The following is a 17073-nucleotide window of genomic DNA, read 5'->3' as shown; positions in this document are numbered from 1 at the left end:
CTTCCTTTTATTTTTAACATATTTATGATTATAATAAAGTACTTTTGCATCCAAAATGAAAATAAAATTAATCCTTGTCTACAGCCCGTTTATGCCCCACGGCCGAAACAGTCATGCCTTTTTATGTAGACCAATTCAGTTCCAAATTTGACAAAAATATATTATTTTGATGTCAATGTAATATATTGACATCATTACATTTTTCTTTATATTGTTCATTATGTTTCTAAATAATCATACTCAACTTAGAGATGCATAATCCACTATTTTTTGAATAACAAATAATATTGCTATTGTTATTTTTAAATATGCGCTCCAAATATCTGTTATTTCAATCATATTATTAATTAAAAATTATTACTTAATATTAAATATTAAATTTATTAATTGTAATTAATACTTAATTTACTAATTTAATTAACGTGTGAATGAATTAATTTATCTGTTTCAGCTTACTTCTTAAATTTTATTTTTTTTTCTCTCAAAACTATTTATTTAATTTATTTATTAGAGTGAACCATTTTCTGGAAAAGATGAGTTAAAAATATATGTCATTTCTTTAAAATGTTTACTTTAGTCCTATATTCTACCAATAGATGGCGCCAGCAGTAAACAGAGTACATGTAATCAAAGTCAATCATGTCACGAGCAATAAAAAATGATCTGCATGGAATAGTGCATCATCAAATACGAATATCGGTGACTTCGCACTTTCCAGTGAAATCACCGCTGCGATAAATTGATATGCAATTCAATGATACGATACGATAATTCCAATAACCGGTCCGTTCACTTTTCAATCCAATCACAGATTTCTTTCGAGAGCTTCCATTAGACAGATCTGTTACTACTGGCGATAGGCAAGGATCGAACTCGCAACCTTTGGGTTCGTAGCCGAGTAACAAGACCACAAGACAAAAGAAATTTCTCATGTCTCGTAGCTGTTATCTGGCTTATAAAGCGTCACCACATTACTCCCCCTTCAGTGCGTCGGAGGTGAGACGAACGATTTTTTTGTCCTGTTTTTGCTGTTATTAGTGGTGATATATTGGCTGTAGCGTCTTATCCATTTTTTTTTTTTTGGCTGATTATTTATCAGCTTTATTTATTTATTGGCCAATTGTTTATCAGCTTCATTTTTTTTTCATTTTTTATTGGCTTTGATTTTATTTATTTCTGGTAGAGGGCGCTACAACAGTTGTATGAAGTTTTTTTGCGTATCACGTCATCGGGTCACCAATGTTACTACTGGCGATAGGCAAGGATCGAACTCGCAACCTTTGGGTTCGTAGCCGAGTAACAAGACCACAAGACAAAAGAAATTTCTCATGTCTCGTAGCTGTTATCTGGCTTATAAAGCGTCACCACAGATCGTATCGTCACCGCTCCGGCAAATTTTAGTGATATCGTATCGATTGTTAGTTTCTATCTTGATCCAAAACTTGTAATCGAAATATCATCAGTAAGATCGTATGAAGGATTTGAATCACACCCCTCTTTGAAAAGTATTGATCACTTGTATTTATGACTTTTTGATATTGGTTACGCAATAACCGCTCTGAAAATATTCGTCATCCCTATTTATGCCGCAACTATAATCTCATGTAGAGATGACAAATATTTTCAGAGTGGTTATTACATAACCAATATCAAAAAGTCACAAATACAAGTGATCAATACTTTTCAAAGAGGGGTGTGATTCAAATCCTTGATACGATCTTACTGATGATATTTCGATTACAGGTTTTGGATCCCGATAGAAAGTAACAATTGATACGATATCACTGAAATTTAGCAATCGATACGATCTGTCCAATGGAAGCTCTCGAAAGAAATCTGTGATTGGATTGAAAATTGAACGGACCGGTTATTGGAATTATCGTATCGTATCATTGAATTGCATATCACTGAAACTTATCGGAGCGGTGATTTCACCGGAAAGTGCAAGGCTTTACCGGAAAGTGCGAAGTCACCGCTCCACTTTAAGGGAGTGACCGATATTCATATTTGATGATGGACTATTCCATACAGATCATTTTTAATTGCTTGTGACATGACTTTAATTATAAATATTCTGTGTACTGCTGGCGCCATCTATTGGTAAAATATAGAACTAAAGTAAACATTTTAAAGAAATGACATATATATTGAATTCAAATTTTTCAGAAAATGGTTTACTCCAATAAAGAAATTAAATAAATAGTTTTGAAAAAATCAAATTTAAGAAGTAAGCTGAAACAGATAAATTAATTCAATCACACGTTAATTAAATTAGTAAATTAAGTATTAATTACAATTAATAAATTTTATATTTAATATTAAGTAATAATTTTTAATTAATAATATGAATGAAATAACAGATATTTGGAACACATATTTAAAAATAACAATAGCAATATTATTTGTTATTCAAAAATCGTGGATTATGCATCTCTAATCTCATGACGATATTTAAATTTGGAAATTTTCACTTCCTTTGTTTCAATATATATATTTGGAAATGCAGTTGTAAAAATATTATATCAGCAAATCACATAATTTGTATTTTATCTTTTATAGTATTCTCATATTTATTACATTTAAATTTTTCTGAAGGAGTTCACTTATTTTCGAAGTATTCTATTACAAATTCAATCAGTTGTATTAGATTTATTTTATTTTGATTGACATCTCAAAATTTTTTATCTTTTGGTTACTAAGAATAATATTGAAAAATTGTATTTCAGTGCTCGTTTTTAGAATGATTTCGATTTCAAGAAAGGCGTCATGTGAAAAAGGAATTCCTTTCTTCATAAATTCCCCATAACCATAAACATGAAACTATACAATAGGTGGCAACATCATTGACAAGTTCCTAGAACGGCAACTACAACAAACTGTTTTACAGCTGATGGGCTTGTTTACTGTATGTTTTCAAGTAATTAAAAAGTATGAGTCAAATTAAAATTATGAATTAGATTGCTGAAATCCATTTTCGAATTAATTTCCTTCTTAAATCTAAAATTTCCATGAAATTTGAATGGCGTTTTCATGCTACCACCTATATGCACTCCATTATTGCATGGTTCATTATATTGAATTGTTTAATGAAAGAAAGATGAAATGTTTTTCATTTATTATTTTTATCTGAGATTAAATGTTATACAAATTGTTATTTTGCTTTATATGAGAAGTTTTGCTGATCGTTGCGTAGTATTAAAGATTCATTCCTGTACTTCTGTTCTAAAATATAGCTTAAAAACTAGAAAGATTAAATGATATATAAATTGTTATTTTCCTTTCTGTGAGAAGTTTTGCTGATCGTTGCGAAGTATTACATGATTCATTACTGTACTTCTGTTCTAAAATATAGCTTAAGAACTAGAAATTAATTTAATTGATTTATTTAAATATAGATGGTTCATAATTATTTCATAAAAACTTCTACTTAAAATTATATTATTATTATAATGAATGTTGAAAGTTACTATTATTACAAGCTCAAATCGTTAATTGAACTGTGTGATAGCATTTCAAACATTATTTTTCTGTGTGTGTTTGAATCATAGCAGAAGTTATTTTCATTTTTTTACCGCACAATATATTTCAATAAATGAAAATAATATTAGGAAAATGCTTTAATTGTTTCAATACAAATATCTGCTACTGAATATTATGAAAGATTTTTTTTTTTTTTTGAGACTTTGGAATATGCCTAAGTAACTTGTTAAAAAAGATTTTTCTAAATAATTTACCAAAAGAAAATTGAAGCAAAAGCTTTTCTTTATAATTGCTTTAAAAATTAAAAGTGATTACAAAGTAAGTAAGTAAAGTGTTTCTCATTAACTCTTTAAAGAGACATTTTTTTCTAATCATGGTATATTATATTATTAAAATATTTTTAGATTTCAGATTGGCTAAGGAAAACTGATTCATTTAGCTTATTAGATAAATTTGATTTGATTAATTAATTCATTTAATTATTAACTAAATGCAAAAAATCAACATTTCATATGTGATAAGGAACTAGAGCATTTTAGTTTTTATCTTATTGAAAAATTTGTCAGAACTTATGCCAATTTACATATTCAAATAAAGATTGATGCATTTGGTGGTAAACATATTTCCTATGATTTAAAAAGGGTTAAGTGCTTTCCCCTAGTGTTTGTAAAAGAAATTGTTTTTTTTTTAGATTGAAGTTTTTTTTAAGGAAATTGTTATTTATAGGTTCATGTTTATTTATTGACATAATTTCATCTGATATCATTTAGTAAATTTAATCAAAAGTGTAAATTGTTGTATAATTTTCCTATAGTAATTTAGAGTATTTTTTTTAAAAAAAACTAGAACTGAAATTAATTGATTTAATCTAGTACAGATGATTCATAATTATTGATATATATGATCTAATTATATTTTATTGATATATAATTAGACTTTGTAATATTATGATGCATTTTAATTAACTTGAATTTTTTTCTCTTCAGATTAAAGAAATGAGCAAAATTATACAGATTTATATGCTGTTAGGTAAATTGCATTCCCAAGTGTCGAAGACTAAGGGTTGAATAACCAAATGACTCTAATACAATATGTTTTTTAACCGTACTCAACAACCAAGTTGTAACGAACGTCATGAGAGATCGGATTCAATGGGCAACATTCCAAGAACAAATCTTCCCAGGGCAGAAGACTCTGAAGGCCATAAATTGTGTGACAAAGAACATGAACAGCAGATTGACAATTCTAATACTGTTCTTGAAAAAATAGCCAGTTTGTATGCTGAGCGGCTTCTTAGTGACATAACTCTTGAAGTTGGTGGAAAGCAGTTTGCAGCTCACCGCCTTATATTATGTGCTTCCAGTGACGTTTTCCAGGTTTGCATATGTCATTTATTTTTCTGAATTCATCAGATATGTTATTATCAGTAAAATGATCTGAAATATTTTAATCTTAATTTTACATGTGTAAATACTAAAAAGATAAAAATATAATAAAATGAATTATGAAGTACCTTTAAAAATGTACAAACCTGAGGATGATTACATGATAGCAAAAAATAACATTCTGTATAAATTGTACTTACAGATACTGTTTGATAGGCAGGTAATTTCATTTTATAATATTTAATTTGTTTATTCTTGTAATTATCTTAATCACTTGAGTTGTTATTTTTTAATGGCGTGATAATAAGTAGTCTTGAATTATAGAGCTCGATCATTTTTAATAATATATCATTCAAAATTTTAAATTTTCTTCTACTGTAAATCATTTAATCCTGCTTTTCTGTCCCTCAATTTGTCATAGTTAATACATGCCTCATATTAGGTAAAGTGATCTTTTGATTCACTTCCTCCTTTTGTGTTTATTACATACTAGCCGCCTTTGGCGACCAGCCGGTTCGCCAATCTTAATGCTCGTTAAAATTTTAATAATTAAATATTTTATGTAATTCCTACTTTAATAGCTTCTTCATCAAATATTTTAAAGCTTCAAATTTTGATAGTCATGTAATTCACTCATAATAATATAAAGTCCTTCATCCATAACATAATATGTATCTCTCTCATTTTCTGTTAGTTCCAGTAGAGTTTATGCTTAAAATTAAAATGGAAATGACGAAACTGCAATTAATATAATAATATTTTTTACTGAAACAAAGCATTTTTTTTCATAATATGATTACTGATAATAGAGTCACTGAGCGTTTAAACTTTATGGGCACTAAAGAATATCTTTCTTAAGTTATGTAATATCTCAAGAATTTGTCAACAAAATTTTCTCAGATTCATCATGAACAGATCGATTCATTAACAATGTTTAATTTTAAATGCATCAAACACTAAGAAAATAAAATGAATCGTTTAAAATAATCGATTGAAAACAGGTTTAAAAAAACTACTTAAAAAATGATGTACTTAAAACTATAAGCATATACAAAAAAATATATAACTAACATAAATACAATTTAAATACAAAAGCATGCAACTAACCTAAAAATAATTTAAATCATTGAAAGCAGGTTAAAAAAAAACTACTTAAAAAATGATGTACTTAAAACTATAAGCATATACAAAAAGCTTGCTTTTGTAATAAATACAATTTACTTACAAAAGCATGCAACTAACCTAAAAATAATTTAAATCATCCGTTGATAACGGTTGTCATGGCAACAATCAGAACATAATGCGCATGCGTGAATTTTCTTCGCCAGTTACGGCAGCGTAAATGCGTGAATTTTTCTACGCCAGTTGGGGTAAGCTATGCAGATTATACATTTTTAATTTCCTTTATTCTGTGTTATTTTAATTCAAAAGTACTTCAGAATGAATCTGAAACATGGATTAATTAACACTGTTTAATTTTAAATGCATAAAACATTAAGAAAATAAACAGAATCATTTGAAATAATCCGCCGAAAAATGTTAACCCTGGCCTCATTACTGTTGGGAGAAAAATAAAACTGAAGCTTTATTCATTTGGCGGTGAGGAAAAATGGAAGATTTTTTTGGCGGAAAAGTTGGCGGTGGGGAAAATGGAAGATTTTTTTGGCGGGAAAGTTAGTTTTTAATTAATAATTAGAATTCTAATTAAAATTTCAAAAAAAGGGACCCCAGGTGCACATTCCCGACCTCTAAGGTATACATGTACCAAATTTGATAGCTGTATGTCAAATGACCTGGCCTGTAGAGCGCCAACACACACACACACACACACATTGAACATTATTATAAGTATAGATATAGATTAATGTTTAATATTTGTATTACAATTTATTTTTTACTTAAGTATATTTATTAAAGGTCCATAAAGATAGCTAAAATATTGTGTGGAACCAAGACAATACATAGTGAGCATAATACATTCATGTATTTTACAAGTTTACTTGTACCTAATACAAGTTAAATTTAATTGGTAGTGAAGCAGTCTTTACTTGTCTTTCAAATTAATAGTTATTATGATTTCATAGTATTAAATTCTGCAAAGTGCTCTTTTCAAATTGATGAATAGTATATTGTGAGTTGTAATTTGAAGTTTTACAAATTTACTTGTGTTAATTTTAATATAATCGACAACCTCAAACAGTATAGTGATCAACAAACTGCTTTTGCATGTTAGATGTTTAATTTTAAAGAATTATGAAATACTTTTATTCTAATTTGATAGATCAGATCAATCATATTTTATCTTTGAAACCAAAATCATTTCAGAGTATGAAAATTGAGTACTTATGCATTTACTGCATGCCATTGGTGAACTTTACGCTTAAATGTTTTTAAAAAACATTGTCAATAGACTAACATGACATATTTAATGATTTTTTTGGTGATTAACCACCAGTTACAATAAATGTAACATCTGCCAATTAATTGTCTAATTTTGTCAAAAAAAAAAAAGTTAGGAAATCAAAGTGATTTTAAATACTGAAATGCTATATTTGAAAAGTTATTTTCATAATTAAAAAAAACAAAACTGAAATAATAAAAATTGGAATAAATAACTAATTTATCTTTAATTATATTGTCATCATTTTTACTTTAGGTTATGTTAATGAATCCTAACTGGAGTGAATCACAAGAGACAAAAATATGTTTGCAGGAAGATCCAGCTTGTGTTCTAGTATTTCCAGATTTTTTGAAATATTTATATACAGGAAAACTTCATATAAACCATTTCCTTGTTTTACCTTTGGTGACTCTTGCTGATAAGTATAATGTTAAAGATTTGGTTCATCTGTGTGTTGATTATATGTGCAGACATGTGGTATCTGCAACAAGGCATAATCAATTGGTAATTAATTATCTTTCTTTCTTATCTGAAATACCTTATTTATGAATTTAATTTCTATGTTATCTAGTCTCCAATCAAAATTTTCTTTTGATTTTTAATTGAAATACAGGCATTCAGTTTAAATTTAATCATTTGCCAAAAGTATAATGATTATATCAATTGCTAATACATTTCTAAGATTTATTGTAAAACGATTAATTTCGTTCATTTAATATATAATTTCAATAAAAATGAAGAAGTTAAATTTATTTTCCTATATTTAAAGTATTTTTCTATAATAATGAAAATAGTGCAAGGCTTGCCTTTTAATCAGTAGCCAGTAGCATTTTTTCTCTATGTTCTCATGCACTTTAAAATGTTTTAATTTATCTATAAGTAAGAAAAAATTATTGATACTTATTTGCTGACAGGATCCCAGATAAAAGCTTATCTTAGCAGCAACTTTCAACATCACTCTTAGTGCTGAATATTGTTCTTCAATACTTAAACTTAGTAATAATCTGGGCACTGCTATCAGAAATATACCTAAAATCTTTCATTTTGAAGACTAAAAGTGATTTATGGTTTTCAATATTTCTTTGTTTTGGAAATGTTTATTTCTAAAATGTAATTATGCAGCATACCTTTGAATGATATTGAAATGTTATAACACTTTTATAAGTTATAAAAAAATATTATATTTAAATTAGTTATTAAAACTTAAAAGTTACAAAAAATTATACATTTTTTTCAAGTATTGATATAGAGTGTGATGAAGTCTTGTGTTGCGAGTTACAAAATAAAAGATATAATTTATGTCTTAAAGAAAATGCCGATTTATAATGTCTGACAACAACATTAACATTTGGTCATAGAAATATAATTTGTTATTTCACCCTGTTAAGTAGTTTTGAATTTGAGGCTATACAGTTTTTAAACAGGTAAAGTGGCTTTATTGAAATGGAGTTTAATATTAAACATTAATATATTTGATTTTCCAAGTAATTCTATTTTTTAAAATTTCATTGAAAGTTTTTTTTATAACAGCAAGATTTATAAGAAATATTGCATAATTTGTCGGTGATTTGGCTGTTTATATGTATATTTCTAAGTACTCTCAACTTGACTTGTTATTGACTATTGTCACTTATTAAAGTAGTATGATAATGCTTGTAGAAATTGAATTTGTAATCAGTAATTGTTTTTATCTTATTTAGTTTAATATCTGAAATATCTTAAATGTTGATTAAATGTATCTTAAATCTGAATAATGCATGTTTGATTTTTAGTGTTTTTTTAACCAAATACATATGACAAGATTTAAACTTCTATTTGTAGGTGTTGTGGTTGCAATACACATTAAATTGTGGACATAGTTTGGTATATAAAGCTTGTGCAAGTTTCATCACCTGGAATTTTGAATTGGTTGGCGAGATGGAGGATTTTGGAACTCTTGAGACTGATGTTCTTATAAGCTTCCTTCAAAAGTCAGATTTAGTTATTAGCGATGAAGTTGCTGTTTTTCAGTAAGTATTAATTATTAAAGAATGTCAAATGTCGCTTTTGCATTAAAATGTAATGTATTGTTTGTCCGTTGTTAAAAAAATTGAAATGTTGTGCTTTTATGAATAAAAATGTATAATTTCATTAGTCAGATGCATCATCATGAATTCAAGGTAAAAAAAAAAAAAAAAAAAGTGAAGTTTCTTAATATTTAAAAAGAATTATTTCATTTAAGTTTTTGGGGAGGGGGGGGGCACCTGTTGCTTGTCTTGTTGTGTTGGTAAAATTGGGTTTTAACAACAACCAAAAAGTGCCAAGAAAAAGGTTTGTCAAATTATAAAAATATACTTAAGTGCTTTATTATTTATTATGAACAATTTTGAATGTACGAATCATATACTATATAGTTTGATTATTGAAATCGCCAAATTGGCAACATTTTTTTCTTGCCACTTTTTGGGTGCCATTACAACCAACAAGTGTCATTGAATCAAAAGTAAAATTCATTTTATTTTTTGTTGCAGCCAGACTTTGAAAAAAAAAAAAAAAAATAGATTCAAATCTCATTTTAATAATTTTATTTCAGTTCCCCCACCCCTTTATGATTTGGCAAATATATATCTGATATGTATATAAACAAATGTGTGTTTTATAGAAAATTTTTCTTCTGCAATTTTAAATTTTGATTTTAACTTAATATTACTACATTATAAAGAAATGGCTTTAAATTATATGCATCCATCATTCTGTTTCCTTTGAACATTTGTTTTCAGCATTTAATCTTAAATTCCATTATTTGTTTCATTCAATTAATTGTGTTTAAAACATTCATTTAAGAGCTTTTGCATAATAAATGTAAGAGCTTCTATGTTATGATTTTCCTTCACCATTTGCATCATTGTTTTTCCTGTGGAAATTTTTTATTCTCTTTATGCGAATATTATTTTGCTTTTATAAGAAGTTAAGACTTTATTTAATTGTTTAATTGGTTATTATTATCAAAGATGAATATTTTTCTGTCTTAAATGTTTCATTTGGGCAATAGGGAATTTTTATCCTATTGATTTTCTACTCGTATATGTATATATATATACATACAGAAAGAGAGAACTAAAGATTAAAAACTATAAAAAATGTATGTATACATGTAAATTTACTGCAATTTTAGAGTTATAAGTTTTATTTGCATTGTGAGTATTTTTTTTTCAATTATGCTATTTATACAGTTTATTTAATTAAACTAGATATTATCATAAGTGTAATAAATTCCACCTGAGAGTTTTTTTTTATTTTATTCAAATTATGTTTTATTAAATATAGAAACAATCCCCCCCCCCTAAATTCGAAGTTAAGAACATTATGCTTTGTCTTTTTTAGAAGTGTTGTTTGTCCATTTATTAATGTTGTTTTAATGCATATTGGATATATCTGTAATGATGAAGGTGTTATGTTATTTGAAATTACAAATAGAATTATTGGACTTGTAAAAATCACCAGTTTTCAAAATGTATTTGCTGTATATTAATCTGATAGTTTTAGTAACACAATTAAAATATGGGTGGATTTTTTTTAAAAGATGTAAGTAATATGAAGAATTTTAAATCAAACGATTTTTTTAAAATAATAGATGAATTTGATTTATATTAGCATTATTTTAATACTTTTTTTAAGGGGAGTTAATGCACTTAAATAATGTTAAACTTTAAAAAATATTTTATTCATTATATATTGCTATATGTTTTTTTATGTATTTTAATTAATATATATTGCTATATGTAGAATTTTACACTTTGATTTCTTGAATCAATTATTTTGGATATTATATCAATAAATTAATCTTGATGTTCTGATATTTTTATTGTATTAGTCATGAAATATTCTGCTTTGAATAGTTAAAAGTTTTTTTGTTTTTTTTTAGCTGATTGATAAACTATGAATAGTAGTAGAAAATACTTGTTAACATATCATACATTTGCGTGCTTTGAAAATTTCTTTAAAAATTAATGCTTCTTTATTGATTAGTTTCTTTTTTTTAATAGATGTGTTGCCAAATGGCTTTCAATTCAAGAAAAGAAACTGTTGTCATTGCACAGAGAATCAGAAGCCCAGTATCATTTTAAACATCTAGTGACAGAAGTCATGTCACATGTTCGCTTTCCCATGATGTCACCTCGACAACTTGCTAGTCTGCTGATTCATTCACTGACTAGTCGTTTCAAGGATTTTTTTATAGAGCGAATGGCCTTGGCAATGGCTTTTCATAATAATCACAATGATCATAGAGTTCTTTCTGTTCTTCAAGAAAAGAATGGACAACTGTTGTTCACGCCTCGTTTATATACAACAGAACAGTGGAGTGCATCTCTAATCATAGAAAATTACCCTGCCTTAACCACCTATGGTGTAAGGACATTGGTTTTCAACACACCCATCAGCTTTCAAGATGCCCATTCTGACCACTTTTTTGAGTGGACTGTTGATATATATCCGAAAGGAGTATGGTTTAAGAAGTTCTATCTGATTGTATGGCAAGGCACATTGGAGATACCAGAATCTGTGTCAAAAACGGTGAGATTATCACTCACTCAGAAAGATCCAGATGATATAGCAAGAGTTTCTGTGGGAATTTTAATTTGTGGTAAGCAAGATGGTTTGGAGCATATCCGTCGAGTGGTACAGAAAAATTTTGTATTCTCTGAGGAAGAGCGAATGCTGAATATAAATGATCTTGTTCCATATGAAGATCTCAATGATTTACGTGCTGGTAGGTCAGTCTATTTAACTGGACCTAACTCTGATTGTTTGAAATTACATGTTGTTATTACACCGCTTCCTACATTTTAGTGGTTTGTCAAGTTGTAAGCAGATAATTATGATTTTCTTCAAATCATGTGCCTGTTATGTATTAATTTGGAAGAAGATATTCAAACTTCGATTTTTTTTTTATGTGCATTTATTTTTTAAAGAATATTTGTATACTTCCACACATTTAAAGTGCTTTGGTTTTGAAATGATTGATTGTAGAATTTTATTTATAATGCTTAATAATATGCTTAAAGATGTTTTGTACAGTTAATATTGAGTTATATGGTAATCACATTTAATCCTGTAGTAAATGAACAGTAATTGTATGTATAGCATTGAGAAATATTAGTTCCTGTTATCACAAATTATTTTATTCAGTTTGTATGTATTAAATATGTATTCCTTCAGATTTCTTAAGAAGTTTTAGTTTTGTTTTATATATTTTAAAATTTTAAACACATGTTTTATATATTAACTAAATTTTGTTAGTATTTTTTAATTATTGATTTTTATTTGAGACGTTATATTATTAATAATACATTGATACAAGCATATTTGTATTAATTTTTGAAAAATTAAGTTTCCCTGTTATTTTTCTTCAAATTATATCTAACATTATTGAGAAATGCTCATACTTGTCAGTTTTAATTTAAATATATATATTTACAGATTTTCTGAAGTGAATTTTTATATCTATCATCCAATTATTATTAACTAAATGGTGAATTTAAATAACACAAAATTGGCCTTATAATTGCTTGCAATATGAATATTAAAAAAATAAAAAACTTTATTACTTGTTTTGAATAAAGCTAAAATTTATTCAGTCATTTTTTGATAACTAAAATTCTATTTATGAACATTATAGTTAATAAGTTAAAAGCGATCAAATCATTAATTTTTCTTAACTTTTTGGATAACTGAATTAAAAACAGTATATAAAGCATGGAGAATTCTGAATCAAAGAACATCATATGTAACAGTTACAGCATATAAATTTATTAAGCAGTTTTATATGTATGAAGATAATTTTTTCTCCAAAATGAATTGCAAAATTTTATTATATAAATTGCATAATCCATGGCTAGTTTAGTCAACTTTATAGTAATACGGAAACGGAAATTTTTATATAAGAAATTTGAGTTAATCATTTTGTATACAAGATATCTAGAAGAAAGAATTAGTCTGTTCCACAAATGAATAGCAAGTGCACAGTTAAAGCATAAGGAAGGTATATGTATTCTTTTGTATCGAGAAGTGTTATTGTATTAATAGTAATTTATACATGAAATGTTTTCATTGTTTAGATATTATTTCCTTTAAATTTCTTATTAATATTTTTCATCTTGAGAATATACATTTAATCTTTGTTGAATTTTGATACTTATTCTCAAGATAAAATATGTTAAAATGCCCATTTATTTTATATGTAATGATTAATATTTGTATCATATGCATGTACATGAAAACTTGTCAATGATATTTTTTAGTATTAAGAAAGGAAAAGAAATGAAAGATATAAGAAAGTGCAAATATATGTTAGAAGGATAAAATATTTCTTCTGAAATTGCGCCATTTTAGATGTTTCAAGAATTTCATTCTGTACTTGAGAATGTAGGAATGCTTTGTGTTTGCTCTTGTAATCAAGTTAATAATTTGCTAACTTTTATGCTTTATAAGGAACTCTATAATAGCTTAAAGTCTGACTGTTTACACTGTACATTTCTTGAATTCCTTTGCTGTCTTCCAATTTATTTAGAATTTTGTATAATGGTGTTATATCATATTTAATAGCCCTATGTATTTTAAATTCCATTTAGCTTTCCAGAATTCTTAATTATGTGATTATGCATTAAACAGTTATGATATTTTTTGCTTGGTACAGAATAAAATTTGGAAAGATGGTTTCTTCATTTTTTTTTTTTTTGAAGTTTTTTTTATGAAGGAGTTATGCACTTTCATATTTCAATCTGGAATTTCATTCTTATTTATGAACAAGATTATGACATATTATATGGTTGCATGGCCATAATTGCAAATTTTGCATATATTTAGTGAATTTAAAAAGCAAAATCTATTAGATAAAATCAATGGCACTGATCATCCCAAAACTTTCTTGCATACTCTCTAATAAAATTGCCATCCCCTTCTATTCTTCTTAAATTTTGAGACAATGGGCAAGACTAAGAATGCTCCAAATGCTCAGCTTTTTATTTTCATACATCAAAATTGTGTGCTTTTCAGGATCATGAAGAAAACTCGTTCTTGTATTAAAAGCTGTTTGGTGAACAACAGTTAGTAAAGATTGATTTTTGAAGTATCTAGTGTTCTACTGAATTTAGCTACGATCTTTGGTGATAAATTGCTGGTATGAGGTTAATAAACTAGTATTAAGAAAATCGCATATGTATTATGAGCGGGGTTTTTTTTACGATCAATTGAAACCAAATTTGATTTACTGCTACAATTGTAGTCCTAGGTTTACATATTAAATTTCATTTATACTGCATTTTTATATTATCATGTTAATATTCATGTGTAAGTACAGGTCAACAGAAGGCCAACCCCTTGACGAATTTAGTTACAGGTGACTTAAGAAATGAGTATTTCAGATTATTATTTTGAAAACCATGAAGTATCGCAAAAGTTCCCAAAGATAAAATTCAAGTTTAAGATTTGAATTGGAGTATGAAATTTCAAGTATTTCTTCTCTATATTTTTTTTCTTTAAGGATAATTCTCTTGACTTTAATAAATTAAGTATTAAAAATTCATATTAGATAAAATTCAGTATTAAAAAAAATATTAACAAATAAGATAAAGTCAGTTGGTTGTGAAAAGATATTGCTCAATTGATGTTGTGAATGAAAAATTATTTAAATTGTCTTCATAATTTAATGCTGAATTTTGTAACAATATTTATTTATAAAAGTTAGAAATATATTACAACATCAAATAGTTAAATTTGTAAAATGTATTGTTTAATAATTTATTGGGACTTTTTAAAATCTAATGATAAAGAAATTAATACGAATTTTTACTGCAAACCTATGAACTGTGAACTGAAATTTGTTCTTATTTTGCATCATTCTTATTATTTTTAATAAGCCATCTTTAATGACCAGCTAGTTTATTAAAATTTCCAGTTAAATATTTTATAAAGCTTCTTTTTAATATTTTCCTCAACAAAAATTTTTAAACTTTAATCCTTATGTTCATTTTGTATAGTATACCATACATACAACTTTATAAAAATATACTACCACTATAAAATAATTTTTAACTTAGTTTTATTAAACACATGACATTCTAGATTTTTTTTATTTATTTTTTGATGTTTTTTATAGTGTAAAGAAGCTACCTATATACATTTTTTTTTTTTTTTTTTGCTTTTCTTCAAAAAAGCAATCTTGCCACGATAAGGGTTAAATTATGATATAATATGTAATACATACTATTTTAAAAGCCTAATGCTGTTCTGTTCATTTTGCTATATATTTTTTGAACTTTCAGTTATCTTGTCTAAAGTTTAAGCTTTAATTTGAAATGGAAATTTTTAAACAGAATCCTACTCATCATGCAAAAGTAAGTCATACCTTCATTATCAAATATGAAAGAACAATCTGGGATGAAATATTTGTTGCAAAAATTAAAACAATTTTATCTTATTTACAAAAGTGAAATATATTAATTGTAAACTTAAAAATATTTTTTTAAAAACATGAGTTAAAAATAGAAAAAAAAAAAATCTGTACATCTATTAAATTGATATAAATAAAAAGATAATTTTTTGAACTTTTAAATGATGTAAAATTATTTTTTCTATTGTAATATTTTCGGCAGTTATGGGGGGGGGGGTAAAATGTTAATATTTCGCTTGATTTTCAATAAAATTTTAAAAAATTGCACTGCGATATGTATTCCTATTCTTCTAAGTATACCTGTGCAAGCAAAAATTTCTAATAATGGAAAGAATCATAGATTAATTCATAAAGAAGTCATTCCACCCAGCACTTACGTGCACCTGAATGACCGTCGGCCACGAATACAATTGCGAGGCACACACGAATGCCACACTATAAATAGTAGCAATCCCTCTCGTAGGACTCGTCAACGCCGATATTTACAACACTATTGATAAATCTCCTAGGAAATTTGAGCATAAAGAATTCTGAAAAACGTTTTTAAAAACTGTTTGAAAAATGACTTTTGATTTTTATTTGTTCAACCTTTTCTTTATATCATATTTATTTTCAGCAATCAGTCAGGTGTTTTGGTTATTTTGCGAAAATAGCTGAGTTTAGCACTAGTAGGTCGAATAGAATAAGTCCAGCAAATTTTTGAAATCTTGAAATAATAATATTATATTTTACTAAATTCATAAAAAGCATGCCATGCTCATGCCATTCATATTCACAATTATACTCTTTCTATTGATTTAGGCTAGACAATACAGTGGTCAAAGCAGCAAGAAGGCATATAGATTTTCTTACAAAAACTAAACACTGAATATGTGATTTATTTCAAAGATTTTGTGAAAAATATTTTAACTTAAGAAAATGTTATTCTTAATGAATTAAAGATGGACTGTTCCCTAGATTTATTTTGAAGTTAGCTAATTGTGTTTGCTTTATTTTGCACACAATTCCTTTGAATTATAAATATTTCTCTTTTGATCGATAAGAAATTAAAAATTTCAGAAATTATTTTAAATAACACAAGGAGGCATTGTTCAGTAAAATTGTTATTTATTAAAAATTCAACATCAGGTGTGCAAATTTGCATAACTGTGTTTTTAAAAAGTTATATGTAATCAGATGTATTCATTAAATTCTTATGTTGCCCTGTGTTGTAATTTTTAAAAACTTTTACTAATTATTTTTTGACACTCTTCCAAAAATAATAGTGTATGGAGGTAAAGAACGTTTAAGTTCAGGCACTCCTTTTTCTAAATATACATCATCATTATTAGATCTTCACTACAAAGAATCTTATTGCCAGAAATATATCCTATATT

The 17073-nt window shown here is 26.6% G+C and overlaps 1 protein-coding gene across 2 annotated transcripts; it reads left to right on the top strand.

Moving 5' to 3' along the window:
- The first annotated feature begins 2814 nt into the window (after positions 1 to 2814).
- Positions 2815 to 13970, top strand: LOC129972689 (BTB/POZ domain-containing protein 17-like). Of its 2 annotated transcripts, none has more exons than XM_056086910.1 (5): positions 2815 to 2928; positions 4467 to 4856; positions 7522 to 7770; positions 9088 to 9275; positions 11292 to 13970. In XM_056086910.1, exons 2-5 carry the CDS (start codon positions 4572 to 4574, stop codon positions 12094 to 12096), a joined length of 1527 nt encoding a protein of 508 aa, XP_055942885.1. In that variant the 5' UTR covers positions 2815 to 2928; positions 4467 to 4571; the 3' UTR covers positions 12097 to 13970. The 2 variants fall into 2 exon arrangements, with proteins under 2 accessions (XP_055942885.1, XP_055942886.1); XM_056086911.1 differs by having other exon boundaries at positions 2834 to 2905.
- Positions 13971 to 17073: the final 3103 nt, after the last annotated feature.

Source organism: Argiope bruennichi, chromosome 6, assembly GCF_947563725.1.
Source record: "Argiope bruennichi chromosome 6, qqArgBrue1.1, whole genome shotgun sequence".
In the NCBI taxonomy this organism is placed as follows: Eukaryota; Metazoa; Arthropoda; class Arachnida; order Araneae; family Araneidae; genus Argiope; species Argiope bruennichi.
This window is presented reverse-complemented; position numbering and strand designations above follow the sequence as displayed.